Source organism: Serinus canaria, chromosome 10 (genome assembly GCF_022539315.1).
Source record: "Serinus canaria isolate serCan28SL12 chromosome 10, serCan2020, whole genome shotgun sequence".
NCBI lineage: Eukaryota > Metazoa > Chordata > Aves > Passeriformes > Fringillidae > Serinus > Serinus canaria.
Window position 1 is genome coordinate 19494701 of NC_066324.1, and position 27952 is coordinate 19522652.

Genomic DNA, 27952 nt, shown 5'->3' on the forward strand with positions numbered 1-27952 from the left:
AGTCTGAATAATTTCCTGTGCAGTCTGCACTGAGCCCTCTCAGACTTAGCTACAAGATAGCCAAGAAGAAATTCAGACAGGAACTTAAAAGACCAGACAGAGGAATCAAGGGAAAATGGAGCTCTAATGAAATTAAAAATTGTCCCTTAAAAAGCACTGTCAGATAGGAATGTATTAATTAGGAAAGCCAAACTACAACCACACCAACACTCCTGCCTAATGCAAGCCAAAGTTTATACATTCTGTTCAGTAAGGGAAGGCACAGAGCTACACCACTTGTTCAGTGAACCACACAAAATGTGGTGTATTAGACCCTTGCAAGTCTGTGTTCGGTTGGCTTTTTAGAGGGGGGTGTGGGGATGTGTGAAGTTGGATTTTGTATTTTAGAAAACCCAAACACCACCGAAACTTCATTCACACATCCAAGACCTACTACAAACTGTGCAATTCAAAAAGGTCACTTGAATTGAAGGTTCCTAGAAAAAAACTAATTCACAGCAGTTAAAAGTTCAGTTGGGATTTGTTTAGACTATAAAAAAGTTGTAAAATATTGAGCAGTTTCCACATTCCAGACAAATATTCTGCTTTTTAAAGAGGAAAAATACTTCCTTCATTTACACACAAGTACTGTCAAGCCATCTGTACTTAAATCAAGAAGTACAACAAGATTAACAAGCCCTGTTATCTCCCCCAAGCTATCCTCATTTCAAAGGGGCATATGCAGGCTGTGCCTGTGGAGTTTCTTTCTGCCTTGCAGCTGGCTAAGAGCAAACCACCTTTTTAAGCATCCTTAGCCTCAACACAGGTCTGTCATACCACCTCTTCCCACTGATTTTTACAAGCCAGGGTCATCTCAATCTTATTAGTTCCATATTTACAATCTGCAATACAATATGAAGACAATCAAATGCAGGGGGCAGGCTTGCTGCCACATCTGGGAAACGTGATGCCACGGTCTGGAGGTCTCTGGGTCGAGCCACATGCTGTACTAAGAATGAAAATCCAAGTCCCAAGGGAGTATAATTTGAAACCCACCTTTAGAAGTTAACAGAATTCCACAGCTACACTTCTACAGCAGTGTAACAGCACTGAGAAAAATCCCCCAATAAACCACACTGGCCTCAACAGTGTGTACACATTAGAATTTTCTTTTTCTGAGTGATGTTTCTTTAGTTACTTGAGAATTATCTTGAAGTCAGTTTAGCTGAGCATTTCTGCTTTGTACATAAGCAACTGGTAAAAATTCTGAGCATTCCTGGCTTCTGCAAAGGAGGAAGAATCTGAAGACACTGAAAGTAGGGCAGTGACTAAGTATTTGAATAATGCAAGACATACTAAAACATAATTAACATACAGCAGTTACAGTAAAGCTATTCATTGCCCACTGTTTGGAGGCAACAAATTCTTCCTTAATTGTGTGCACAAGATGTTAACTTTCATCAAGTTCGGCCAAGTTTGTTGTTCTGTTTCACTGCTATTGTTTCAAATAAAAACAACAAACACAATACAATCAGGTTCCCAGCAAACCATAAATACAGATCTATTGAATAAAGCCACCCAAAACTGTTGTTTTCACACAGTTTGTGTATCCAGCACACCAAGACTCCATTGGACCAAACACGCTGGAATCTTAAACAGAAAACAAGACATGTTTATAGGGAGGATATACAGAGATTTATTTAATCAGGTTTATTATTTACAGTTGAGATCACTTTCACATACTACTTTGCTACTCTACATGGCTACATTGTTTCCAAACCAACTGAAGGTCTATAGTCTAACAATTCACTCAACACATAAAACGCTCTTCATAGAAAAATGAAATATTTCATTATAGAACAGTAGTGCATACATTATACTCCTGAAAAGCCAGCTTGTATTTTAAACCACTAATGTTTGAAAGACTGGATCTCTGAAGGTCAAAACTGCAGTCACATAATCCTAAAATCGGTTAGTTTTTTTTCCCCTACAATTTCTTTATATATAAAGTGTACTGGACTTAAGAGTTTTTTTCTTTTTTAAAAGTGACACTGGTGAAGGGCAAGATTAAAACATTTTTTTTCTTCTCAAATTAAATACAGCTGGCTTCCTTTGTACAACTTTGGCCAGAAAAGTTCCATGTAGTGAAGGTTTAAGACTTCCTCTCTCTATATATGCAAGAATCAGCCAGTTAATGCTTAGAGGTAATCTACCAAAGTAGGCACACATCCTTTGACTTTCATATCAACCAAATTATACTTAACTTGCAAATGGTTCTGAAATTAGAAAGTTTACTAGCAGACTAAAACATTTAGATACATGAATAGCTGGCTAAAACAGTGAAAGTCACAGGTAATTCTATGGGTTGTGTAAAGCTGTTGTTGCCCGTCACCAGTGCACAGTGCGGCTGCCCTCGGCTCTGAAAGGTGTGCTTGGGCTAAGCTGGGGGCAAGGAAGCTATGGAAGTAAACCTGGCCCGTTCACCTTCCAGGGAAGTGGGGGAAGATTGAACTGCACGTTGGAATTCTCTTCTAGGCATAGGTTCCACCAGCAATGAGCAGCTCGTAGGCAGGATCCCGACTCCTCCTACATAGAACTATACAGGCACACAACATGCCCAGAAGCTGGGGAGAAAAAACAGAACAAGCTTGAGAACAAGGGAGATGCTTCCAGAGACAGCCTCAGCACAGACTGCCAGCATGCTTCAAGACTGGAACCAATCAATGGCAACAAACCACCCTCCTGAAAGAGCCTCGGCTTCTGCAGCGAGCTCCCAGGGCCACAAACTTCAGCCTCATTTTCTTACAAGATTACCCTTGACATCTAAAACGACTTTTTTTTGGTCAGCCACTTGTATTCTGCCTCAGGAATTCAGATTCAGATGGAATAAACTCCTAATGCTTTTTAAGGAAAGGTACAGATATTTCCTAGAACTAGCTCTCTGTGAACATGTCATATTACAAAGCTTGAATCTAAGGCAAATAATTCAGTTCTAGGCATGTTAAAATTCACAGTACAACTGCGCTGGCATGCCTACCGTGATTTAGGGTATGATCACCCTGTGTCCACTTACAAGACCTAAACCATGTGAATAATCAGGGATACAGAGCATGGTATTTTAAAGAAGCTGCATGTTTACTGAAGGTAGAACAAGACTGTACCAACTAAAAAATAGCAGGTATAGTGCTGGTGGTTTACAATAGTGTTGGTAGTGTTCTGTGGTTTACAAAAACTGGCAATAGCTTCTAGTAAAGTGTGAGATTTTATTGACTGGGTTATGTGCATGGAAGTTTATTCACAGATGCAAATACTTCAGGAGGCTCCTGTCCTATCTCTGGATTATAAAGCACCACTGAAAGCAACATGATTTCTTAAAAAAGAACAAACTCCAAAAATACACCCCAAAAAAATCCCTTGGACAGAAAGCAAGCTAGAATGAAATGGGTGAGCAGACAAGTGTAGATTTTCCTCTCTGATAAAGCAGAAGCCCAGTGAAAGTAGTACTGGGACAAAAGGAGAGTTACTGACTTTTTAAAAAAACAGGCCAATGCAAACATCAGATGTGTAACATGTTTTATAACTAAATGATGGTACACACAATATAGTGTGGTAGATGGCACACACAATATAGCAGACACACTCCAGTCTGCTGAAAGACTGAAAACAATGCTTAAAAATCCTAAATCTAAATATGCAGTGGTTAGGAAGAGGCATGATGAAATTCTAGTAGGGGCTTTTAATTTCCTGGAAAGGAACAAGCTGTAGAGATCAATACTTTGCTCTGTCTGCAGTGCATTATCTGCTTTGGATCTATAGCAGAAACCAGCTCAGGTTTAAAAAGCATATGGAGAGTAACACAGTATGGTGCTTCAGCTGTTGTTATAAACAGCACCTTTCTTCACTCAGGTGGTTCCAGCTCACAGAGTGACTCCTAAATATATATCATAGAATCATGAAATGGTTTGGGCTGGGACAGACCTTTAAGGGCCATCCAGTCAAGCCCTCCTGCAACAAGCAGGGACATCGTCAGGGTGCTTAGATTCATAGACTTGTGTCAGAGCAAGAGGAAACAAGTCACATGGGAGAATGACTGGTCATGGACACAGCCTGTCTCAATGAGGAGGGAATATCTACAATTAAAACCCACTTCAGTTACACTGGTAAAATGGAGAGTTTATGGGAGCTGCCAGTGGCTACAGAACTCTCAAGAGAGCTCACAGCCTGCAAGTAGAAAAACTTCTCTGCTGTTCAAAGCCAGAATAAAATGAGACATGTGATGCAGAGCAACACCTCCTTCAGCCCTTTCCTAAAATTTATTCTAGCCACGTACATCAAATGAATAAAAGTAGATCCAGCACATTTACAGCTATTTGCACAAAGACAACCCTGCTCAATGACTCCCTTGAGATATTTAATTTATACAGTTGTGTGAAATCTCAAACATTCAGGTACTACAGTAAAATCCCATGCAATTAACTTCTGAGTTACTATTTAAACCATTTATATCCTTTAGGTCTCTGAGCATATCCCTAGAATTCACTATAAACAAAGAAGTGACTCACATACCTCAGTGCTCTCTAGAGACATTATTTATTATGTCATTTAAAAAATGCTAGCACCTCTAAACATTTCAAGGCATCTGAGTCTGTTTCGTTGGTTGCTATTTAATATTGTGAACTGCTCTTTTAGACATCTGTGTTGAGGAAGGATCCATGCATCCATCCTCCTCTTCAACAGCATTTAGGGAAGTTTAGACACCTCCTGCATTCAGGAGGTTTGTTTAGTTTTTTATTAATTTTGGTTTTAATTTGCCTGCTATCAATAACTACACTCAATCTTTCCCCAAATCAATTTTGTACGAAAACTCACTGGCTATGTATAGAGGTGCCCTTTGTAAATGACCACCAGCCACAAAAGCTGTGTCTCTGCTCCCTTCAGTTTGCCTCCTATCTATTAATAGTTCTGTGCTGTCACTGTGGCTGGGACCAGGGAGTTACTGCACACTGGAAGATCCCCATGGTAACTGAAACATGAACATACCAAAAATTGCTTCTATGCAGAAAAGACTAAGTTGTTAATAAATTTCAAGCCTTGCAAAAATACTCTTGCCAGTCTTTTAATTTTAAAGCAATTACTGAAGGTTAAATTTGTCGACTCTAGGCTATCAGAGGTAATGAACTTTGAACAGCCTTATTGCATAACAAAATAATCTGCTCAGAGGGGACTGTGCAGCCAGCATAGGGAAGATAGCAAAAGTCACAAATGGTAAGAAAAGCATTATCATTCCTTTAAGTTTACAGGGTATGACCCAAGTTGGAGCCATGTACTGAAGTTTACGTTCTATCTCCCTTTCACTTAGCCCACAGACCATTTAGCTGAGAACTGAGCCAAATACATACTTGAATTCTGTATGGCAAAGACAAAGATGTCAGAACTTCTGTCTCAAATTTCAGGAGATAAATAATACAACATTTTCAACAGAAGGGTGCAAGCAGCCACACTGCCATTGCAAGCCTGTGTCAAACTCTGGGCCAGGGCCAGAAAGGACTAAAACTGTGCTGCTTTTTGGGGCAGGCCTGTTCATCCACCTGCAAAATCCAGAACTAAGAATAATGCCTCCTATTGGGATTCTTCTCAGCCAGTTTCATCTGATACACTTTTTTCCTGACATAAAATTTTGTGAGAGTAACTATGGTTGTGGTAATTAATTAATTTTCAGTACACAAATACATGTCATTGTCAAAGCAGACCAAGTATTGCTTCAACAACTAAAGTTTTAAGGAAGACAATTGAAACTATACCTTCCCTTCAGGAGACTGAGCACAGATCTCACCAAATCTGAAATTCCACAGCTGAAGTAGTCTGGGTCTGAACAGTTCAACAAGACTGTACACAGCACTATGAGTACATCCTTGTAACACTGAAGCACAGAGGGAGCCCTCTTTTCACAAGACTGTTTGCAAAAGATTATTTACCTTTAAACTTACAATCCAGCTCAAAAGCTGCTTTTGAAAACAGAAGTGCTTACATTGTCAGACTTGACAGGTATGTTTTCTGAATTTAAATGCTATTATAAGAGCATTAAAATAACTTTGAAATTAGTTTTTAAGTCTCCTGGGATCCAGCATTTGTACTACATTGCTCAGAGACCATAACATAGGCACAGTCTGAAAATAATGTTATTAGTGTGCTAAGTGTGCCAGTTGATGAGCATTCAAAATTTCAATTTTACAAATATGTTTGTGAGACAGTTCTAGTCTTTTTTTTCTTCCTCAAAATTTAATAAACACTAATATATACATTAGTTTATTTCCTCAGTTACCTTTTTTTATGAGCAGGGTAATTGTAACAAGGCTCATGGAAGAGTCTGCAGTTTAGAGCCTCTGTTCAAGTCCAAAACCCAAGAAATCTTCAAGACACACAGCAAAGCTCAGTTGCACATGAGCAGAGCCCACTATCAAAAACCTTGGCGTATCTCCTAGGTGGTCCTGACATTATTTATACACCATTAACCATAGTTAAGATAATAAACACTAAACAAAATCTTTGAGTGTTAAATGCCATTAGAGGATATTTATGACACTTAATACCTAGAAAATTAAGTTTTCACGAAATAATTTACCATTTCCATCAGAGTGGATTACTGCATGTAACACTGACTGCTCAGCTCTAACAGAATATGTAACCCACAGCAGTGGGAAGTTCTGTGTTAAAGGGCAATATCTCTATGTGCATACCTGTAACTATCTGTACTGCAGGTCAGATCTAATTTGAAAGAAGTAAACAAATAAAGAACATTCTCTTACCTGAATAGCAGCAAATGCTAGTGCTGCCCAGATGACATACATCATGATCTCCTGAAGCTTCTTTACAACCAGAGCCTCACACCCCTGAAACAAGTAGGCTTCTTATGTATCAATCTGGCAACCATATTTAGACACACCAAAAAACCACAAAAGCATCACAAAGGGCAGAAAGATAATGCTAATACTAAAAAAAAAAAAGTAATTAGATGAAAATTACTCACAGATGAAAAAAAGAAGAGAGAGAGGATTAACTACATCTGCTTTCTGTTAAAGCAAATACACCCAAGATTTGATTTCTCCCAAAGAAAATGAATTGTGGCTGTGTCAGTTCATCTTGTGGCTGCCTTACCTCTGAATAAAGGTCCATGGGGCGGGTCAAACTGCCAGTGCAATTGCTGAGGGCTGCTTTGCAACAGCTGAGGGGCACACTGTTGTTTTTAGTTTGTTTGAACCAGATAGTATTCTCCCAGTCTGAATAGTTATGGATCCCACAGCAGCGCAGCTGGAAAATCAGACAGGTAAAGAATTCAATTCTAACTGCAATACCAAGAGGACAAGTATATTATGTTCCACTGCAGAAAAATACTTAAGTACTACACATTTGAATACAAGCAGAGATTAAGAGACAGCTCATTATATAAAAATGTGTCTCCCCGTCAGCAGTACCATTAATTTTAACAAAGTTAAGCTATTTGTTGTCCATTCAGCAATTTCCTAGATTTGTCAGAGTGGAGGAAGGACATCTGCACAAGCAGCAGAGCAACAGCATCCATGTTTTAGGGACAGAAAGGAGTGGAAAACTGGCCCGAGTGTCGCTGTCTCACCTGCCTCTGTACATAGTCAATAGCACGACTGGCTGCGTCGGGGTTGGTGCCGTTGTATCGGTTGTACACTTTCTGAATGCTGTGATCAACTTCATCCTCCACCTAGGAGGGGTAGCAAAGCAGCTGCATTAGCTCACCAGCACAGTAGCACAGGTTAGGTAACATCATTAGCTTCTAGCTACACATTTCAGGAAACCAGGGTAACTCCCTCTCATCTGAAATCAGCATCCTTCAGTGGTTCAGCTTCCTAAAGTTCAACCCTGACTTTTGCTAAGATGTTGCCAGCTTGCAGCTACAGGAGAAGGAAAATCCAGGCAGCTACCTTCCAGATCTTATGCAAAGTAGCTTTGCACTGTCTCTCAGAAAAGGAACATGCTTTTTCTGTGACACTGTGGAAGAGACTTCATGAAGTTAAGGGCTGTCCATAAGAACATGCACTCACCTCTCTATTTCAAGGTCCCAAACCAAAACCATTATAACCATCTGGGCTAACTCATTCCCCTTGGGACTACAAGGATATTGGGATCAAAAGGGACTAAGTCTTGCCACCCACTCTTCTGGCTGAAGCACAGGTAAATAAATTCTCAAAGATGCCTTCTGGCTGACCCTACAGTGACCAGGCTGTTCAGCCCCAGTCTCCCACAGCTTCCCAAGGAACCCCAAAGGCAGTACATTGTGTCTAGCAACATTTACTGCAATAGGTTTTAGACCTACTGAGTCAAGATGCTGTCAAGTACATGTGCTAGAAAAGGATGCTACTTAAGAACCACCACTTGTCCCCTCTAAAGTCATTCTATGATGCCTGGTTTGGAGGAAATCTTACTAGAACCTTTCAAGTACTGTATTTTACTGTAAACTATTACTAAAATAATACACGGTTTAGTGCAGATAAACATTTGTGCAATTTTAAGATTAGCTCTGATTTGATTTTTTCTATCACATTCAACAGGAATTATGTGCAAGGAATGCAATTTTAGGATTGAGCACTAAGCATGCATATTCTTCAGATTTGCAAGCTACAGTAGGAAGGTCTTGTCAACACATCATTCCTTTAAATACTTCAATGGAAGATTTTTATGCAGCAATAGCACAAGCTGAATTCCACCACCACCCCCACCTCAAGAATGCTGCCTATTTCAAGATAGGTATGCATAAAAGTCAATTTAGCCTGCACAGACAACTTGTTTCAGACCAGTTTAAAATCAATTGTTTGATGATTTAACTTATTTGATTTACAACTCCAACTCATAACAAAACAGCTGTTCAATTTGTCACATACATTTTAAAATAATTTATTTCAGTGCTTGTTCATGCATCATTTGGCTTGTGGTTCAATCAGGGCAACATTATGCCTGAAAACCATGCAAATTCCATGAGATCCAAACAGAAATCACTAGCTCTAGTTAACTGGCAGGTTTAGTGAAAAATGAAGAGAGTGAACCCCTCCACCCAGAGGAAAAAAAATCAGCAGGTCCTCAAACAACCAAGCTTGTTTAATTCCTACTGGCACTTCCAAGAAGTCTGACTTTTCCAGCTAAGGACGAGTGCTGGAAGGCTCTGCAGCAGCTCAGCCCATCTCAGCAGGGCCTGGGCACATTTCACACAGTTCTGAAATAGTTCAGACTCTGAATAGGATCAACACACAGGTTTACAGAGGCATGCTGGAAAATTAAGCAATTTTAAGATCAGTAAAGGTATCTTAAGAGAGCACAGTGCCACTTCCTTGAGGCATTATGCCCAATGTTACAACTGCTACAACTTTAATCTTTTCTTCTGTTTGCAAGTTTGTACTGTGAACACAAAGTACTTCTAACATGATTCAGGGGCCTTCAGAAAAACCAAAACAAGGCTCCCACAGATGTATACACACCATGGCAGAAACAACAGACTAAAATTAACAAAGCATAAAGCTGACTTATTTATCCTGGCAAAAATAATCAGAAGGCTAAGCAGACTTCCCCTCACAGCTCGCTGACAATAAATTTATTTCTATTTATTTCTGTTGCACTTGAAATGGTAGTTTAAGATGCTAGATACTGCAAGGTACTAGAAAATTACAATCTTTACTAACAAAACCTGTCTGTCCTTTCCAAAGATTTAAGGCTCAGTTTTCAAATACTGACTTCCACAAACAGCTTAACACGCTGTTAAAACCAGACAACCTTCCTTCTTCTCCCAAGCTCTGGCCCTGCATTACCCAGTGCAGTGAAAACTGCATGAGAGCAAACTAAAAAAAGAGAAGCAACAGGAACACACAGCTGGGCAAGGCAGATCCATGCTTGTATCTGCTGTGAATACTACTCACTGAAAAAGAGCAAGTCCCTACAAGATGGGAACATGGAAGACACTAACATGACTACTGCTTAGTCCAGATCAGATCCATGGTAATTCCTGCACACATTAAAGTATTCCTCTGCAAGTACTGAAACAGAAGGAAGCCATTCAGATCAACATGTAAGAGCCCACTTCCTACTCCCTTGGAACTGTAGTGCTTTCCTCAGTGGCTTCTAATCCTACTTCCACTAAAAACTTAAGAATCCCCAGTAATCTCAGTTCACTGCCAAGATACCAGAAACCAAATGCAAAGCATGAGAAAAACATATTCTGAGTTCAAGCATGGCCAGCAGAGCACTTCTGTTGAAGCAGCCTATTCCAAGTGTCATGCACCAGGTCTGTAACACAAACCCTTCAAGGTCGTGTGGGCAACTGCTCACTCCAAGCAGCCTTCCCTGGGGCCCAAGCACAACCACCACTTTTACTTCCAAGCTGTCTCCCCATTTACCACTTTTACTTCCAGCTGTCTCCCCATTGTTTCAGGACAGCAGGAGAAAGCAAGGAGGAGAGAATGCTGAACCTGTGTTGTTCACAAAAGGCCAAAGAAAGAGGAAAGGTTCTGCAGCTCAGCTTGCTGGTAAGATATCCCTTAGTGTCCTACACTGCAAACATGCTCCACATCACAGCTAAAATGCCTTCTCTGGTATTTTTTTTTCCCCAGAATTTAGATATAGACATATCAAAAGCTAGTAAACTGTGCAAATTAGAAATTTCTTCAAGGTACAATGTGGCATCTCTAATACGACGTAGTATATTTCTGTCATATATTATGCTGGAAGAAACATCTCATTTCATTTGTTCTGGTCCTGTTTCTTAATTCCATTAAACAAACAGTGAGGAAAGTTGTAATTTGTTTAGCTATAATCCCTGTCAACAACCTGAGTAATGCTAGAAAGTATACATTACCACATTCAATCAATTTCATTTTATTATTATGCAGTGTTGGTTTGCACACCAAAACTCGTGACAACATTGAAGTTACTGCATATCAAAAAAATATGCCCTATGTTCAAACATTGCATAGCCTCAATCATTCACAAAGTCAAAGCACAAACAAATTAGAAGACCATCTGGAAAATGTAAAGGTATCAATTACTGTGACTCCCTTCTCCTCTTTAACTGATCATTATGTGCTCCAGGTAATCTTTTGCCTACAAGATAGCTCTCTGCATTCATGTTCTAAATTTTAAGGTACTGGTATCACAAATGAATCCACTCAGATGTCTGATTTTAATCCCTTAACAACCACCTACTAACAGTTCTACAGAATTAAACACAGTATAGATTACACTTCTGCACTATGGCCAGAATTCACAACAACACATTAGTGAACCTGAGTTCTTACCTTTGCTCTGTAAATGTATCCAAGAACCACGACCACAACTTCGGTGATAAAAACCAAGAGCAAGATGATCACAAACTGCAAAATACAATCAAAAGTGTTTGTGCAAACAGTTTCATTCATTTGCTTTCATTAATGAAAGGCTCCACATAGATTTTTCTATTTAAAGTTATTTTTGCCGCAAGGATTTGATTTAACAGATAATTTAATGCAAGCACTTAAATTGACCAAATGAGCCCAGAATTCATTCAAGAAACTTTAGTGTTACAGCTTCACCAAGTAATAAGAAGCTGCCCAGTCAGGCAAGTCCAGCTGTCATTAGTACTGAAAATACCAAACTGCAGGTCTTTAATCAAGTGGTTCTTTCAATTTTCTTTGTTAGATAAATAGGAATGTCTCATCAGAGAGGTTACCCAGGCAGTTACTTAGAGTGGTAGATGGACTAAGGGAATGTTTCTTCAGATTAAGCTCTGTGACAACTGGAAAAGACAGCAAGCTATGCATTTGTCTTGCTGTATTTAAGAGCACTTTTAAAGAAGTCTACACAGCATTCAACAAAAGAAGCCCCAAACCCTCCTGTAGGGACAACTCAAATACAGCCTCTCCTCTTCCCTACCAAGTTTTCAAGCCAAAATCACAGTTCGAATACTTGGAAACACAGGGCATAAAATACTGCAAACCAAGTGTCCCAAGTAAACCATGAAGAAAATAATCAGGCCTTATGACAACCCTTAGTTAACCCTGATACAAGACACTTAAAGCAAGAAGGCTCCTGAATTACTTCTCTCCCTCCAATTCATCTTTTCATCCACAATAGATAAAAGTGAGATTTAAAAACTGTTATGACTTAACCATATGATTTTACAGTTTTTAATGAGATTACCACTGTTCTAAAAAAAGGTAAAACTGAGAAGCCTTCTGCTGCTACAACTGTTTAATTTAACACCTTTATTCAGAACAGAAAATTGAAATAAGACGTTCCTAAAAAAATTATGTAGATAACTTTTAAGGCCATAAAGAAAAAACTTCAAGTAATGTTTTAGGAGTTTATTAAGATAGAAGGCAGCCAAGTACACAGCAGGCCAAGACTGTGCAGGAGCTCTGCACTCACCGTAGCCAGGCCGCAGCGGCTCTCCCGGATGGTGGCGCAGCACCCAATCAGGCCAATAATAAAGAGCAGCGTTCCCACAGCTATGATGATAACAGCTGGAATTAGTGTGTAGACATCTTCAAAGAAGTGATCATAGTCATCATATGTGATGAACACATAGGCTCCCACGTAGCACAGGATGCCTGCTGCTGCCTACAACAGGCACAAAAACATGGTAAGTTCCTTGGAACACCAAGCCCTTCCTCCAGCAAGGTAACAATTATTTTAACAAAACACCATAAAGTAACATTCCTCAGAAATTTTGCCAGTTACTATCTCTGACTTACTGCTACAATAAAATAGATGTACACATTGTCAACTTCAACCTCTAGAGAAAGACGAACTGCTAGAAACAACAGCATTTCTGAAGGGTTCACAGCACTGGAAAAATCTGATTCCAACTAGAGAGCAGGCAGAAACAAATACAAACCACCAACTACTAAAAGGCAGGAGCAACTACCTACAGAAATAAACTTGCAAAATCGATTTTGTACAATAATCCTCAGAAGGATTGCTGTACAAAATGGTCATTTCTAAACAAACAAAAAATCAGCTTAAAGTTACTGCAAAATAAGCCCTTCAGGATGAATCTGCAACTATACAGATTTAAACAGTAAGACACAGCTCTCACATCCATCTGCCATGACCTTGCCTCCCTTACAGTCACAAGGATCCCAACACATCAATACCTTCACTATCTTTAAGCTGAGCAGAGCTAGTGAAAGAGACAACTGTTGCTTGAGGAGCCAAATAACACACATTTATTTTTAAATACAAGGGTCTTATCAGTTTGTGCTTTACAAATGTCTTTCCTAACTGCCCTCACGTTTGCTGCAGAACAAAATATCAATTGGCAGTGATGGACAATACTATCAGGATGTTTCATGCCAGGCTTTTCCAACGTCCCAGTACAAGGCTGAGCTAAAACAATGCACCCAGAAGATGCAATGGCTAGGCTATGACCTGGGGAATTTCATTCTGCTGTGAAGGGGGTGTCCCTATTACAAGCCAATCCATAACCTGGACACCAGAGCTCTCTCAACTGGAAGGTGACACACTGCAGCTGCAGTCTGAGGGAGAACACTGCAGGCTGCCTCCAGCCAATGCTCCTGTCACTGGCCTCACAAATACCCCCTCCTTAGCCATGAAGAGGAGGGCAGACAAACATACAGCAGCTTCCAGTAGCTGTAATACTGCAAGGCTGGATTGTGATGGTGTACAGAGACTCACTCTATATTTCAGTCTAGGAGACATCATTTAGCCCAGCTGCCTGCACAAAGCAGGCTCGACAATGAATTCAGATCAGATTGCTCAAGACTGTCACAAGTCTTGGAACCCTCCTTGGGAAGCCTGCTCAGTGTGGCACAGAACAAGACAAGCCACAAAACAAAAGGTATCCAGGATTTCAGCCCTGGCTACCACTACATACTAGATGTATTGCAACATTACTGCAACTCCTTTCTATAAAACAATAGCACACAAGCACTACCAGAACATCACTTTATGTATGGAATATTCCCTGCAGCACTTTGCTACAGAAACACTGTGTCAAAGAAAAAGATATTAAGAGCCAGCTCAAAAGTATCATCATCTGCATGGATTTGAGCAATACATTTGACCTCCCCACCTCTCTCTCTGCAGCAGAATTGTGTACTCTGCAGGAATCTTAAAGGCACCCAGGAGGCTCGCATTCATCCAATAAAAGGTGCTATGTACATATAAGGAGAGGGAAAACTGAAAATTCAGTAACAAACACCAAGAGCAACACATCTTTTCCAGACAGGAGCAAACAAGCTATTGCAGAATCACCCCCTTGCACAGAAGATGCTGAAATGCTAATCCATCTGTACAAACCCTGCCATGTTAGGTACAACACAGCAAAATGTAGACACACACTTTCTGTACACAAAGCAAAGACTAAAAGTAGTGTCACTGAACAATGGAATTACATTAACTGTTGCCTAGCAATGAAGCCTGTGAATGGCAGGCCAGTGATGTAATCCCCTATTTCTAAGAACTGAAATGCTTGAGAGAAATATGGTATGTTACAAGGTAGCTGATGAAAACCCACAGCTGTGGTTGGCATCAGGCAAAGAATATATACCACACAGCTGAAATCAGAACCATTTGTGAAATCCTTTGTCCTTCGTTTGTTGTAATTTAATTGGCTTCCTATTTGTTTAAGAATAATCTGGATCATAAACACAGATTTATGATAAGCATAAGCACACGCTTTTGAAGAATGTATGTGAAGCAAAAGCAGTTTAGCCTTAAAAAAAAAAAAATCAAATCTGTCTACAGGTGTTATCTTTCCTTCCCTCCTTCAAGAAGCACATGCATTTTAAGAAACATTGTTTTTGCAGCCTTTAGACAGATTAAAAGCTGCCTGGTTTGAATACTTCATTAAATCCCTTCCACACATGGTAGAATGACTAATCATCCATGACAGCACTGGGCCTTAGGTTTTACTTCTGAAAAATGTCAAGGAACTGGTGTTTCTGAAACAGACACTGCCTCTGAGATAAAGTGACCATGCTCCTCAGTTACTGCTGCTACCTCTTCAACAAGTCATCTGCAGGGGGGGAAGGTCCTGAGAGCAGAGGTACCTGCTGGAGCTTGTACAGGGCTTAAAAGCCATGAAGATTAAAACTCCTTCCCCGTGTATCACAGATGAGCACTGTTTTTGAACAGGTGCAGGACTTAGTCTGTCACAGAACAATGAAAATAGCAACACTACCAGGTTACTTAACACATAAACAAGTTTGAGATGACCTCCCTTTTCCCTTCATATCACAACCACGGGACTGTTTATTTCAGCCTGCTCTACCCCAGCAAGGGGGAGATCTCAAATGTTTTAGCTGGGATGAGCAAAGTGCTTTTGAAGCAATCCTTTTTGCTCACCTCTTGATGAATTTCTCTTACTACCTTCTGGCTTGCATCACTGGAGTGTGCACCTTAGAAGTGTGTAAGAGGAGTGACTTGGAGTGAAACTAAGCCAGAAGACAAGTACCGTTCCTGTGCTGACTGCTCAGAGGTGTTCAGTCAATGGGACTGCACAGGCCTGAGGTCCCTCCCTCTTCAGAGCTCAGCAGCACCAACATGAGGGCTCAGCACACAGTAATGTCACCCACTGATATAAATAACATATCAACACTGTGACAAGACAGTTTTAACCACATAAAGTGTGCAGCTTATGTTGACCAGGGCTGCACCAGTTAAATGCACATTAATTACCTGTTGCAACCAAGTAGAAAGTTGAATACATGTGTTTTTTAAAGAAAAAAAACCCAAACTGACTCTCCCCCACCTAAAACCAAACAACACACCCCAAACCACCCAAAATAAACCATGTGTTTAAACCATGTGTTTAAACCATCCATCTCAAAATAGGAATCATCTAAGGAACCCAAAGTCTGTATAGACACGAGGATAACGTAAAGGAAAAAAAAAATCAAATAATCGAGATCTCAATGCTTATCATCCTGCAGAGTAAACAGAAAATCTGCAAATTCAGCCTTGCTCAAGTCAAAGACAAATTAATATAAAGCTACTGTGTTTACAATCATGTATTTCCTATCATTAAATGGAAGCCAAATATATGAACTGCACCCAGTTCAAACAAGTCTTTGATAAACAGGGCTTGAAGGAAGAATTCTCCAACTTAATCTGCTCAAAGCTCTGAATAGATGGCAGCATTTCCTGAGCCTGTGCCAGGTAACATGCACGCTCTAGGGACACGACTGGTTATTCAGCATTCACACATCCTTTTACAGCTGTCTGCATCTAGCTCATGGTTCTGAGCCTCAAGCAGCACACTCTTATTTTAGGATGAATTAACCTTTAAAAACACTGATATAAGCACAGTCAATGAACACAGCTCACTGCAAAAGGCTTGAACAATTCAACATCCTTTTCATCAGAAGCAAGTTCCACAGACATGTAGACCTCTCGCAGTTCAGAAAAGGGATTGATTTTACTGCTTTGGCTGGAACCTCTATGGAGTTATTAAAAGCTCAACAATTATGCACAGAACTGGAGGGAAAACTGGAAGAGCCTGTGACATAATGATAAGCATCACTCACATTCTGGGCAAGCTCTGATAAAAATGGAGGTTCTTTGAGCAGTCTTTGGGCTGCTGTGACACAGCCTCTTAAGCTCATGGCTACTTCACAAAGCCAGCTTTCACCTCCTACAAGCCCTGAGGTGTACAAGGCTGTACACTGGCCACCTGCACCTTGAAACAGTTTCAGAGGTTTAGTCTGTTTGTTTGTTTTCCAAGTAGGCTGCAAACACACACCAAGAACTGTTTTCATGTTTTCAGTAACGCTCACACACTGCAGCAGTTTGAAAGCCAGAATTTTGGCTACCTAAGATGATGAGTGTAAGATATTTAAACTTGTTCCACTGATCATTTATTTATCAACCATGGGCACTGCAGCTTCATTTACAAGCAAATTCTTCCTTACACTACCCTAATAATGTTACTGCCAAAGAGATCTGATCAACACTACTTACATGTTCATGCTTTTACTCTTCACCTTGCTAATGGAATTTTCTTCACTTTGGGACCCCAACAGAACACACAGCAGAAGTTCCGAATTTCTTTTGTGGTCCTGTTTCAATTAACTCTGCCAAAGAATGGTATTTGTCCCTTGAGAGTCTATGTTTTATCCACTGTTTTAAGAAAAACACAAACTCTCTGAACAAGAAAATGAAGGTAGCAGCAAAGTACTGTACCTTTAAGAGAAAACACATCTGATATGCAAGGTGTGAGTGCTCCTCTTAGACAAGAGGAGTATTTCACATTTTTGGTAAGGACACCTTCTTATAAATTCCTACTGCTGCCAACTTTGCCACTGCTGATTGGGAAATGCTGATAGCACACAGACACCACTCCAAACCAATTATTCATTCCACGATGAAAATACCTTTCAAGCATGGGACTGTTAACTGCACCCATTGATATATTCTGACAGACCATCTACATCATCTTTGATAAAAAGAACCTAAGGATAAAGTAACAAAAAAAGCCTTCTACACTAACAAACCCTCAGCTTTTCTGCCTGGATCCTGTCCTAGGACAATTTTCCCAACATGTCTATTGCTTTCCTCATGTTAAATGTGAATGTATCTTTGTTCTCACTGCCCTTCTAACATGTTTTTTAAAAAACAAAGCACATGTCTACTCCAGGGCAGATTTTTGAGAGTCTACAGTTATATTAGTTTTATCCTTTCTAATGCTTGCTTTTGTCTATGCACACCAACTCCTATGCACTCCAACTTCCTACCCACAGGGAGGAATAGTGATATTGTGGTCTGCCTCCAGATTTATGGGCTGCTTAGAACAGTACCTGGATAAGTGGGTTTTTTTCCACATTTCTCCATTACTTGACTTCAAGGGTATTCCTGACATTTTTGGTTCTTTCCAACATTAGAGTACTCATAGCTGATTACTGTCATAAAAAGAAGGGGATGACAAAAATTTTTAAGTCTTCCTTTTAGCTTTGTTCTTCAAAATTTATTTCCTTAACCTCAGAGGCCCAACAGGATCTCTCTGGGGTTTATTTCTCTTACAGTCTTTTCAGCACTTCACTGCTGTGTATCTCTCTCTCTCCACTCCCCTCCCAAACAAACCCACGCCCATACTTGATATTTCCTCTGGTTCCTGAAATTGATGCATAACCAGTTTAGAACCCAATGGTTTCCTGACACTCTTATCTTTGTTCTCAACAGTAGTAATTTAACTTAACTTGAACACTGAACTCTGTCTTACAAAATCTTTTGGGAGAAGAAAGACAGCAATTCCATTCAGTTCTGTAACACAGTTCAAACTATCTTAAAGGCTTAGAAAACAAGCCAGCCCTGTAAAATTCAAGCAAGCCAGACTGCTCTGTCTGTCCTGGCCACATTAAATTCTGCAGCACCGTGCCCAAACCCCTCACATTCCAGGGCTTTTCAGGCTAAAGCAAAAGGCTGAGCTAGGCTGCTTTTGCATTCAGCATTACATATTCCAAGTACCACTAACTGCAAGATGTGAAGCATCTGAGTATTCTACCTCTTCAGAAGCCAAGGTAACAATACAGCCATTCTTTTACACCTATTTAGTCACCAGGGTTGTAACCTGAGCTGGTGCTCCACTGTTCCCAGGTTCCTTGCTCTGCAGGAGAACAATGATGATCACTCTGTGCTTCAAAGTTCATCAGGTAAAGTGATATTACAATTTCCTTGTACTATTCAGAGGTATCACATTCAGCTTTGCAACTTGGTTTTGTAAGGTATTAGACCTTTTCAGCTCAAGTCAGATGCCAAAAGTCCTGAAAAATCCCAGGCAAAGACCTGAAACTCATCCTGTAAAGAAACATGAATGACACTACCATGTTTGTTTACCATAAAGCAAATCAAAGTATTTATTACTAAAATTCAGGACCTGGCCCATGTTTGTTACTTGAAAATTCATATTCAAATGTTTTAAGTAAAATTACTCAGAGGGCACAACACTTGAGAGTTTTAAATCTTTATTTTTTAATTAAAATAACTGATTTTTTTAATGCACAGGATTCCAAACCATTATACAATCCTGAGGATACACTCTCTTCATACTACCATAGTGGCAGAAGCAGAAAATGTTACATTTTCACATCCAGAAGCAACTCCCTTTCAACACAAAAGGGCTTTGGACAACTAATCCCTGCAAAATTACCTCCTGGATTATCCATCAGAGTCTTTGATCACCAAAGAACTCTCAAGAAATTTGGTTTGAAGTCCAGAGCAGATACTATTTTCAAGCTCACAATAAACTGGAGAAATTAGTGGGCTTATTGCTATGTGTAAGAGAAAGTGAACTCAAATCTTCCTTTAACTACTAAATTTGAATGAATTTTCCCATTGCTCCATTTTACATGGTTTTTTCTACCAGAAATCCCTAAACCTATTACATACACATTGACTGCTGCAGCTCTTCTAAGAAAATCCTCCATTTCCCCATACTCTGGCCACTGCATTGTGGTGAGGACAGATCTAGAAAGTATTTGTGCCCTACAATCTCTCTAAACAATCATACCAAGAATGTTTTATAACAGCTTAGGCAAATGAACTGTCAAAGTAATGATTTCAAGCCAGCTAAAAACTACAAGAACAACGTAAACAGTTTGCAACTACTGAGTTGCAAGTATTTTGGAAGCAGAGCTAATTCCTTTTCTCAAGAAGGACACAGAGGTGAAAGATAAAAACCTCAGCAAGCACAGGATATCTGGCACTATTTTAGCAGAGCAGGCTGTCAAAGCACATAGATTCCTTGGGAATATAAAATAGATTCCCTTTTCTGAAGCAAGAGCACATGGAACTCTGAATATTTTATCATTCTCTCCTATGAACTAAACTAAGACTAAAAACATTTCCTTAGTATTTTTGTCTTCATCTCCTCTTCACACTGGTTTCAACTGAATTATGCAAGTCACACCATGAAGCCTTAAATTAAGGGCACACAAATAAACACATATGACAGCAGGCTTTAGGTATTTGTTCCAGGTAAATATATTTCTTCCTCTTCCAAAATTATGCAGACCTTAAACTTAGGAGGTGTCCTAAAGAACATGCTTTTCTCAAATACCTTACAATAATTATTTTTTTTTTCCATTAGTCTTTATCAACATTTCATCAAGGTAACAAAAACATCTTGCTGATTAGGAAGATAGATGTACTAGAAGTTACATTACTTTACTTCTCAGCTGTACTGTCTCTCTTATCACAATTACTTCCTATGCAATACCCTTCCTTAAAGGGCTCAGCATCCCCTAAATGAAGTCACCAGCTGAACAAATAAATCTGGGGCAAACTTCAGGTGAAAGTCAGCTGAAGGACTGGCTTTCCTTAGCCATTAATCATATCTACCCAAAAATTAACTCCTAGCAATGAGACACTAAGAAACTATTTATCAGATCAGTACTCCCTGGTGTAAGGAGGGCAAGTTTTAACTGATCCTTCACATCAATGCATTTCTTGGTCAGGTATTTTTGGCCTTCAACACTCTCTGACAATTGCCCAAAACTCAAGCACATGTTCCACACAAAACTTACACTGCTACTCTTTATGACTACAGTCACAATACTGTTTTCTTACAGAACTGGATTTGAAAGGCAACATGGGCACCTACAGGAGATGCACTCAATGCTCAACACCCCTGCAAACACAACTCAGCTGAACTGTCAAAATACCACAGCAAAAATGTGGAAAGGTGAGTAAGGTCCATTCAGCTTTCTCCATGATAAACTAGGACCTGCCTGCTTTTAGACAGCTTCCACAGCCTATTTTCTTTAAGAAATAAAAATCCTGCAGTATCACCAACATGTAGGGAAGTATAGTTAATGTAAGAATTTTTCACAGTGGAAAGATGCTTTCACAAGACAATAAATGACTTTTTATAATGTCAACAAAAATTTATCAAGTAGCACAAGACTCTTTAAAGTGAGATAAACTTGGAGATATGCAATCAGTAGCTGTAGGTGGCAAGTGGTTGTCACCTGTCAGCAAGGTCTGATCTGCCACTTACAGACTTGAAAGAAATTTATAAAAGTTAGAACCAAGACTTCAAAGTATAACAAGCATATCTCTTTCTTCACAGCACTGATACTTTTCTAAACATCTCAGTCATAAGACAGATATAAAATCTCTCTGAACATTCACAGCCTCCCACAAGTAAGAGACCCACGAGGTGAGGGGGGAAGTTATTATCCACGGTGTAGTCACAACTTGCTATTCCTACAGGTGGCCATGAAGATAGTGATAACACACAAGACTGGTATCTGAAACTTTAAAGAGAGAGAGTAAATTTACAAAAGCAACTAGGAGATTTCATAGTAACTTGACCAATTCTAGGCATTTGTCTACTGTCAAGTCTCGGGAAATCCCAATAATCTAATTATCAACATTGGAACTACAGCACGACAAGCACAAGATTTCTGTAACAGCACAGAAGCACTTACATTGCCCACCAGAAGAGCACCAAACGTTAACATACACAGCTCAGCCAACAAATGAGCTATTGACTCTAGCTCGTGAAAGAAAGGAACACCACTGCTTTCTGTAATTCACTTTCAGAAAGCCTGCCTCATTCTACATTCAGCTGATGAGCTGCAAGGTTGTTCCAACACAAGCAACCCAGTCACTGATCTGCCAAAGAGCTATCAGCACATGCTGACTTCTTAGGCTGGAGGTGGTTTACAGAGCACAAGATTGATGACATTTTAATCTGACGTGAAGTACATCTTATCTAAATACAGTCTGCCCACTTTAAATTAAGTCAAGTTTGTCTCAAAAGTAACCAAAAATTGTAAAGCACGAAGTTCAGCATTACACAAAATACCTTTGACCCCAACCACTGTATGAGATGAATAACTGCAAACACCAACGTGCAGCTAAATGATTAAATGCAAGCAGACAACGAACAATACCTATCACTAAGCTTCTGGAGCAGAGGAGAAACTGCACACGGAACTTGCGCTCGTTTACTCCAAACAAAGCCTCGTTTATACCAGAAACTACAGGAAAAAAAAATCTGCTTCAAGGTGCCATCAAGAAGGCAACCCACAAAAACTGTGTCCAGTCAAAAACTTTCAAGTATGATGTAAGAGTCGTTGAAGAGCTTTTAAAATGTCACTTGCAAGTAGGCATGAAACAAAAAGCCACACCCAACAAAGCAGATTCCAACCTTACTGCTGCACTAAGAGACTGATGTCACTAAAGATAAAGAAAGGAGCCTGTGCACCTCAGCCAGAATTACAAACTTCTAATCTGCACCACTTAAGGCCAAATATGCCTCACCTTCACTGCTCCTCTCCCAGAAGAGCTGTATAGGCAAGTGCCGGCAAGAATGCACAGATTTGCACTTTCCCTGACCATGATTCATTCCCAAGCACCCTTAAGGAGCATTCCTTTGTAAAAATTCAGACAAGAAGTGTCATCCTGTAGCACTAGTAAGATTTCTTATGACTTTCAACAGTAAATGAAGCAGCTATAAATAGCTACACTTTTGTGGTGAAACAGCTTGTTACCCTCTATGACGTTTTCGAAGATGTAATCTCTGAACAGTTGGGACAACAGATATTCTGTTCCTGGAGCTGGGATTAAAGCAGGAAAAATACAGTACCTAAATGCACAAAGGGAATTCTTAAAAATCTACAAACTATTCTTAATTATGATTTGAGAGTTACACTGTCCTGACAAGCCAATTATTACAGAGAATATAACGCCAAGCTAGAGCCTGTACTTCCAGCCTGAAAAAGGTCATTTACAGCAACCTACTGCCCCTCTTCTGTGAGCTTTTGTCTTACTGTCACTGTAGCCGTGGGAAGTTTCAGCGATGCATACATACTACAATGCTACCGTGGCTAGTGGAATACGTGAAGCATAAGCACATACAGAGCTAAGTGCTGATTTTGTGTTAGAGCCCCAGAAGAGATCGGTGCCCACACCGAGCGCTCGGGATGTCCCGCCGCGGACAGCCTAACCCGAGATGGCCAAAACAGCGCTACAAAAACCAAAGTGACCACACAAATTAAACTGCCAGAGACCTGAGAAGCTCCATAATGCAAGAGAGAAAAGCTACATGCGCTTACACAACAGCCTCTACCCCAAGATCTCTAATGCTCGTTAAACCTTCGAGGCCAAGTTCAGCTCCCCCCAGGCCGGAGCTCAGGAGGAGGAGGACTGCGAGGGAAGGGACTGCACCCAGCACCCAACCCCACAGCCCGCGAAGGGGCTCGGAACGCCCGTTAAACACAGCTTAAATGCGAACGGAACCCGCGCGGGCCGGTGAGGGGGAGGGAGGGCTCCCGGCTCCTGAGCGAGGCCCGCAGCGCTCTCGGGGCCAGGCTCCGATCTGGAACCCCGGAGCCGCCGTCTCTCGCGAGGTACGGCCGGACTCACCCAGAAAATAAGGTTGAGGAAGACGAGGACGGTCTTGGAGGAGGTTATGCCGCACTGCCCCATGGCGCCGCAGAGCCCTGGCCCGGCCCGGCCCCGCGTCCCCTCAGCGCCGCCGCACGTGACCGCCCGGCCGCGCGGGCAGCCTAAGATGGCGGCCGCTCGCGTCACGTGGTGAGAGGAGGCGGAGGCACCTAAGATGGCGAACCGCTCCCCCTTAAAGCGGTCCCGCCCTCCAAGGGAGCCGCCTGGGCAGCCCCGACGGCGGGTTAGTGTGAGGGGAGGTCAGTGCTGTCCTCCAGCCTCGGAACCTAGGCAGCAGAGTGTAACAAACACAGCCTCTTCTTCTCGCTCAGCGCCTGAAGCGATAATTTGCCGATTACCTTACAGTCCTAAAACAGGCGTTAAAGAACTCTGAATGTCCACATCCTCTGTCAAAAAGCTGCACAGCAAAGCCGGTGACATCCTCTGGAGACCTTGGACTCCTGAGGGAGATGAGAGGCCCGACTGCGGCCCGAGGGGAGGTTTGATGGCCGGCCTGTGCCCTCAGGGGCCGTGAGGGCAGGAGAGCTGGGCGGCGGGCAGGGAGGGCAGGTATTCCATGAGGGGAACACCCGGCCTTTTACAGCCTTACTTGTAAAACGCCTTTGGGCGTTTGTCCAGTGTGGAGAAGGAATGTTCTCAGTAAAGTAAAAGATTGTGGCTCAGAACCTCACAAAGTGTCAGGAGAATGCAGGCGGCGGTAATTGTTGGGTGCTTTGGACTCATCCAAGGACGGCGGCATTTTCCAGCGAAGAGGAAAGGAAAACTACGTTAAGGAATTAAAGATGTGCATGGTTTCCAGAAGCGGTAACACCAATCCAGGATTTGCTGCCCAATTTATACATAAAGTTTATTTTAGCACGGCCAGGATCCAGCCCTTCATTTTAAGGGCCTTTTTTGTGTCTCACTAATCAAACCAAACCCTTCCTCCCCTCTTCCTTCACATCTTCTTTCTCCATCTTCCTCTTACTCCCTTTCTCCTCTGTAATCCCCTTTTTTTTTTTTTCCTAGAAATGCCTGTCATTCCTGGGCTGCTCCCTCTTGTTTGGTGAGCTTGTTCTTGGTCCTTTCCTGCAGATTTACTTCTCAGGTGGAGGTGGAAAGAAATCTACCCATGGTATTGAAGGCCATAACGTTTTAGCAATTGGTCTTGTAAAGGCAGACAAGTAACAATCAGTTATATTGCACTGTTCTGTTTCCATGGTAGCAAAGTTAGTTCATTTTCCTCCTACAGTTTGAGAAGTTATATCCAGACCCAGTTCTGGATACCATGGAGATACTAAGTCTTTTTTCAGCTTTCATTTCAAGTCCTTATATGTTCATGGATGAAACTTCCCAATCTTGCAAGTGTTATCAGACCATTTTCTGACACTAAAAATGAATTTATATACCCAGAAGATATGCTAAAAGTTGGTTGCACAATTAATGAGGTTTTGCACTGAATTTATGGCTTTTAGGGTGTGATTGTCTTCTAATTTCTGCTTTTTATGTGCTGTTTATATGTGCTTTATATTACAATCTTGTGACATATGGAATTTTTAAAAGCCTATATCGATGATACTATCAAAAAAGCCATTAAAAATTGATAGAAAGAAAGCCTTTTAAAGAGCAATTTGATAGGGAAAGGATCAATGATATTTAAAAACTCACAGAAAGATTGTTGTACAATGCTGTTACACAATTTCAACATTGAAATTAACAGTCTTATCTGATTTTCTGTATTAATTCCATCTGCCTTCACAGGTAGAGAAAGATAGATTAGATAGATGTATCTCACATAAATTTTTATAGATTCATAGGAACTGGTGTTCAATAGAGACTCTTGGGTTCCTTTTTTGCATTTGACATTGAGAGCTGGCAAGGAAGGGCCAGGACTTTGTGCCTTGGGGGGGAGCCAAGGGGCTGTGGTGGGGCTGGAGGTTTCTGCATCCAGGGAACACCAGGGACTCGTGGGGAGAGAGGAGGAGTGGGGAGACTGCAGTGCCTTGAGCTGGCACAGGGTTTGTGTGGGCTGGACTCACACTGCCTGAAAGATAAGTGCCAAGTGTTCCTCTAAGCATGGCTCCTGAAAACCACATAAATACAGCAGTGCCTGGCACTCTTCTTTGCATTGCTGCCTTGCTGCTCTCATGCATGGAGTGCTGCCTGCTGGTGGGTGCCAGGGTGGGGTCTTTGCAGCCTCCTGTGCATGGAAATACTCCTGGTTCTTTGGAGAACACATGCAAAACGTTTGGGTATTGTCAGTCTGAGACTTCAATGGGCTCTGTCTGGGATAAGGTGGGGGCCTGTGCTGGCGTCTCGTGCCAAGTGTGGCACACCAGCCAAGTGACATTTAGGGGGAAAATGGGGTGAATAGTGAGATGCCATCAAAAATTGCCCCTCCTCCATACATGGGAATGTAGGCAGGGAATTCTAGCTCTCTGCAGAGAGGAGGAAGGGTGGATGGCTTGCTGAAGTGAGGTGGGGCAAGGCAATTTCCAGGAGAGCAGGCAGCAAGGCTTGCTGGAAAGCAGGTTGGAACAAGCACTGTGAACACTGGCTGCAGTTTCAGTATCTGGCTTAACTGAGTTGGATTGAACTGTCTCCAGCACAGCTTTGCTGCTTAGATCTCCACCTTTCTTGATGTGGACAGGTAGCTTGACTGCCAAGATATGCTTTTGCTTTTAATACAGTTAAACCTCTTTACAATTCCTCAGAGAATGTTTATTCAGCATTCCACCACTTGTGACTGTCATCATAGCAGTATTTTCAGAAAGATGCACCAGAAATGAGTACAAGGATATCCTGCACTTCCACAGCCTCTGAGAGAGGGAGAGGATCACAGGCTGGATGGGTGCAGGGCAAGAGTGGCCCAAAAGTCTTGGATGCAGAATGGGTGCTAGCGAGGGGCCCATGTGGGACCTTGCAGGGCTCAGTCTCTGGCTCCCACACTGGGCAGCGTGGCTGCTGGGTGCCTGGTTGTTGTAGTGTGTTTTTATGTGTTATAATGGTCTTGTCTTTGTATCCCCTTATTTTCCCCAAGTGGTTTACCCCAGATTGTATCCCCTCTCTCTACCTGTGTAATCCCTCTCCTTTGTTGAGATCATCCCCAAATCCCTGCCCTGGCTCTCTGTCAGTCACTCAGCATCCCATCCTCTCCATCTAGAACTTTGATCCAGGACAGCGAGTGATTAGCCAGAGGTCAGGGGTCAACCCCAGCTGTTACCCCATACACTGTCTTAAATGTCCATTCCCCCAGTATCCATACCTAAAGTTTTCTTATTGGTCAGCAAATGTTATCTACTTTAGGTTTGCACCTCCCTTTAAACGCAACCGTGGCATCTCTCCCAGGGCTCTCAGCAGGAGCCCCCTGAGGTTGTGGGGGCTCCCCGGAGCTCCTGAAATAAACCTTGGATTAACCCCTGCTCAGAGTCGGGCCCTTCATCTTCTGCCATTGTTCCAGCATCTCCTCTGCTGCAGGCGATCAGCCCGGCTGCCTTTGGTACCCCAGGGGATCAGCCCGGCTGCCCTCCGTACCCCCGGGGATGGGGATCAGCCCGGCTGCCCTCCGTACCCCGGGGATGGGGATCAGCCCGGCTGCCCTCCGTACCCCCGGGGATGGGGATCAGCCCGGCTGCCCTCCGTACCCCCGGGATCAGCCTGGCTGCCCTCCGTACCCCCGGGGATGTGGATCAGCCTGGCTGCTCTCCGTACCCCAGGGGATGGGGATCAGCCTGGCTGCCCTCCGTATCCCCGGGGATGGGGATCAGCCCGGCTGCTCTCTGTACCGCCCAGACACGGGAGAGCTCCCCCGCCCCGCTGTTCACCTCTCGGGGCTGGGGTTCCCTCAGTGGCACTCAGAGGGACTCTGTGGCACTCAGAGAGACTGGAGCACCTGGTTAAGGTAAGTGGCTGCAGAAGTTGTTCTGCAGACTCAGAAAAGCAGAGACAAATGTGCAAGAAAATACAATAATGATGTAGTTTGACCTCCAGTTTAATGATGCCCAGTTCAACTCTCAGAATTTTTAAACACCAGGAGTTAAATTCTGTGGGCACAGTGCATGTTGCGTTGGTGCAGTTGGGTCTGGGCTGCCATAAATCACTCATCTAACGAGGCCTGTAGAAAATTCCACAGCAGAAGTAATTTTCATTTGCAGGCATGCATTACAAAAGTGAAAGTGTATTCTTGCTTTTGGGACAAACAATTTAGCAAATGTTATAAAAATGAGTTAACTCCATTTGAATGAATTAGGTAGTAGAGAATGATCTCATGCTTTTTCTCCAGCTCCTGAGGAGGTAATCATAAGCTTCTTTGAAGTGTGTAATAGCCTGGAAAGGTCCATGAACAGTGAGGGATGCATAGTAAAAGTGACAGATTACCTGACAAACATTTTGCCAGTCAATCTTTTCAGGATTTGGAAGTACAGTTAGAAAATGAGGGCACCCATATCACAGTATTGTAAACCAGTGAATAGAGGGGAGAAGTGGGACTGTCAGTGTGAGGTAGGGAGGACAGCAGTGGTGAAATCCAGTCTTTCCTGTGCTCTGGAGCAGAAGAGATCTCTTACCACTTTGA

General features: G+C 41.8%; 1 protein-coding gene across 1 annotated transcript; it reads right to left on the reverse strand.

The window, feature by feature from the left end:
• Positions 1-1651: 1651 nt before the first annotated feature.
• Positions 1652-23523, reverse strand: TSPAN3 (tetraspanin 3). The gene is made up of 7 exons (XM_009098224.4): positions 23359-23523; positions 12397-12588; positions 11289-11363; positions 7610-7711; positions 7135-7287; positions 6786-6869; positions 1652-2603 (listed from the first exon to the last, which is right to left on the reverse strand). Exons 1-7 carry the CDS (start codon positions 23419-23421, stop codon positions 2511-2513), a joined length of 762 nt encoding a protein of 253 aa, XP_009096472.1. The 5' UTR covers positions 23422-23523; the 3' UTR covers positions 1652-2510.
• Positions 23524-27952: the final 4429 nt, after the last annotated feature.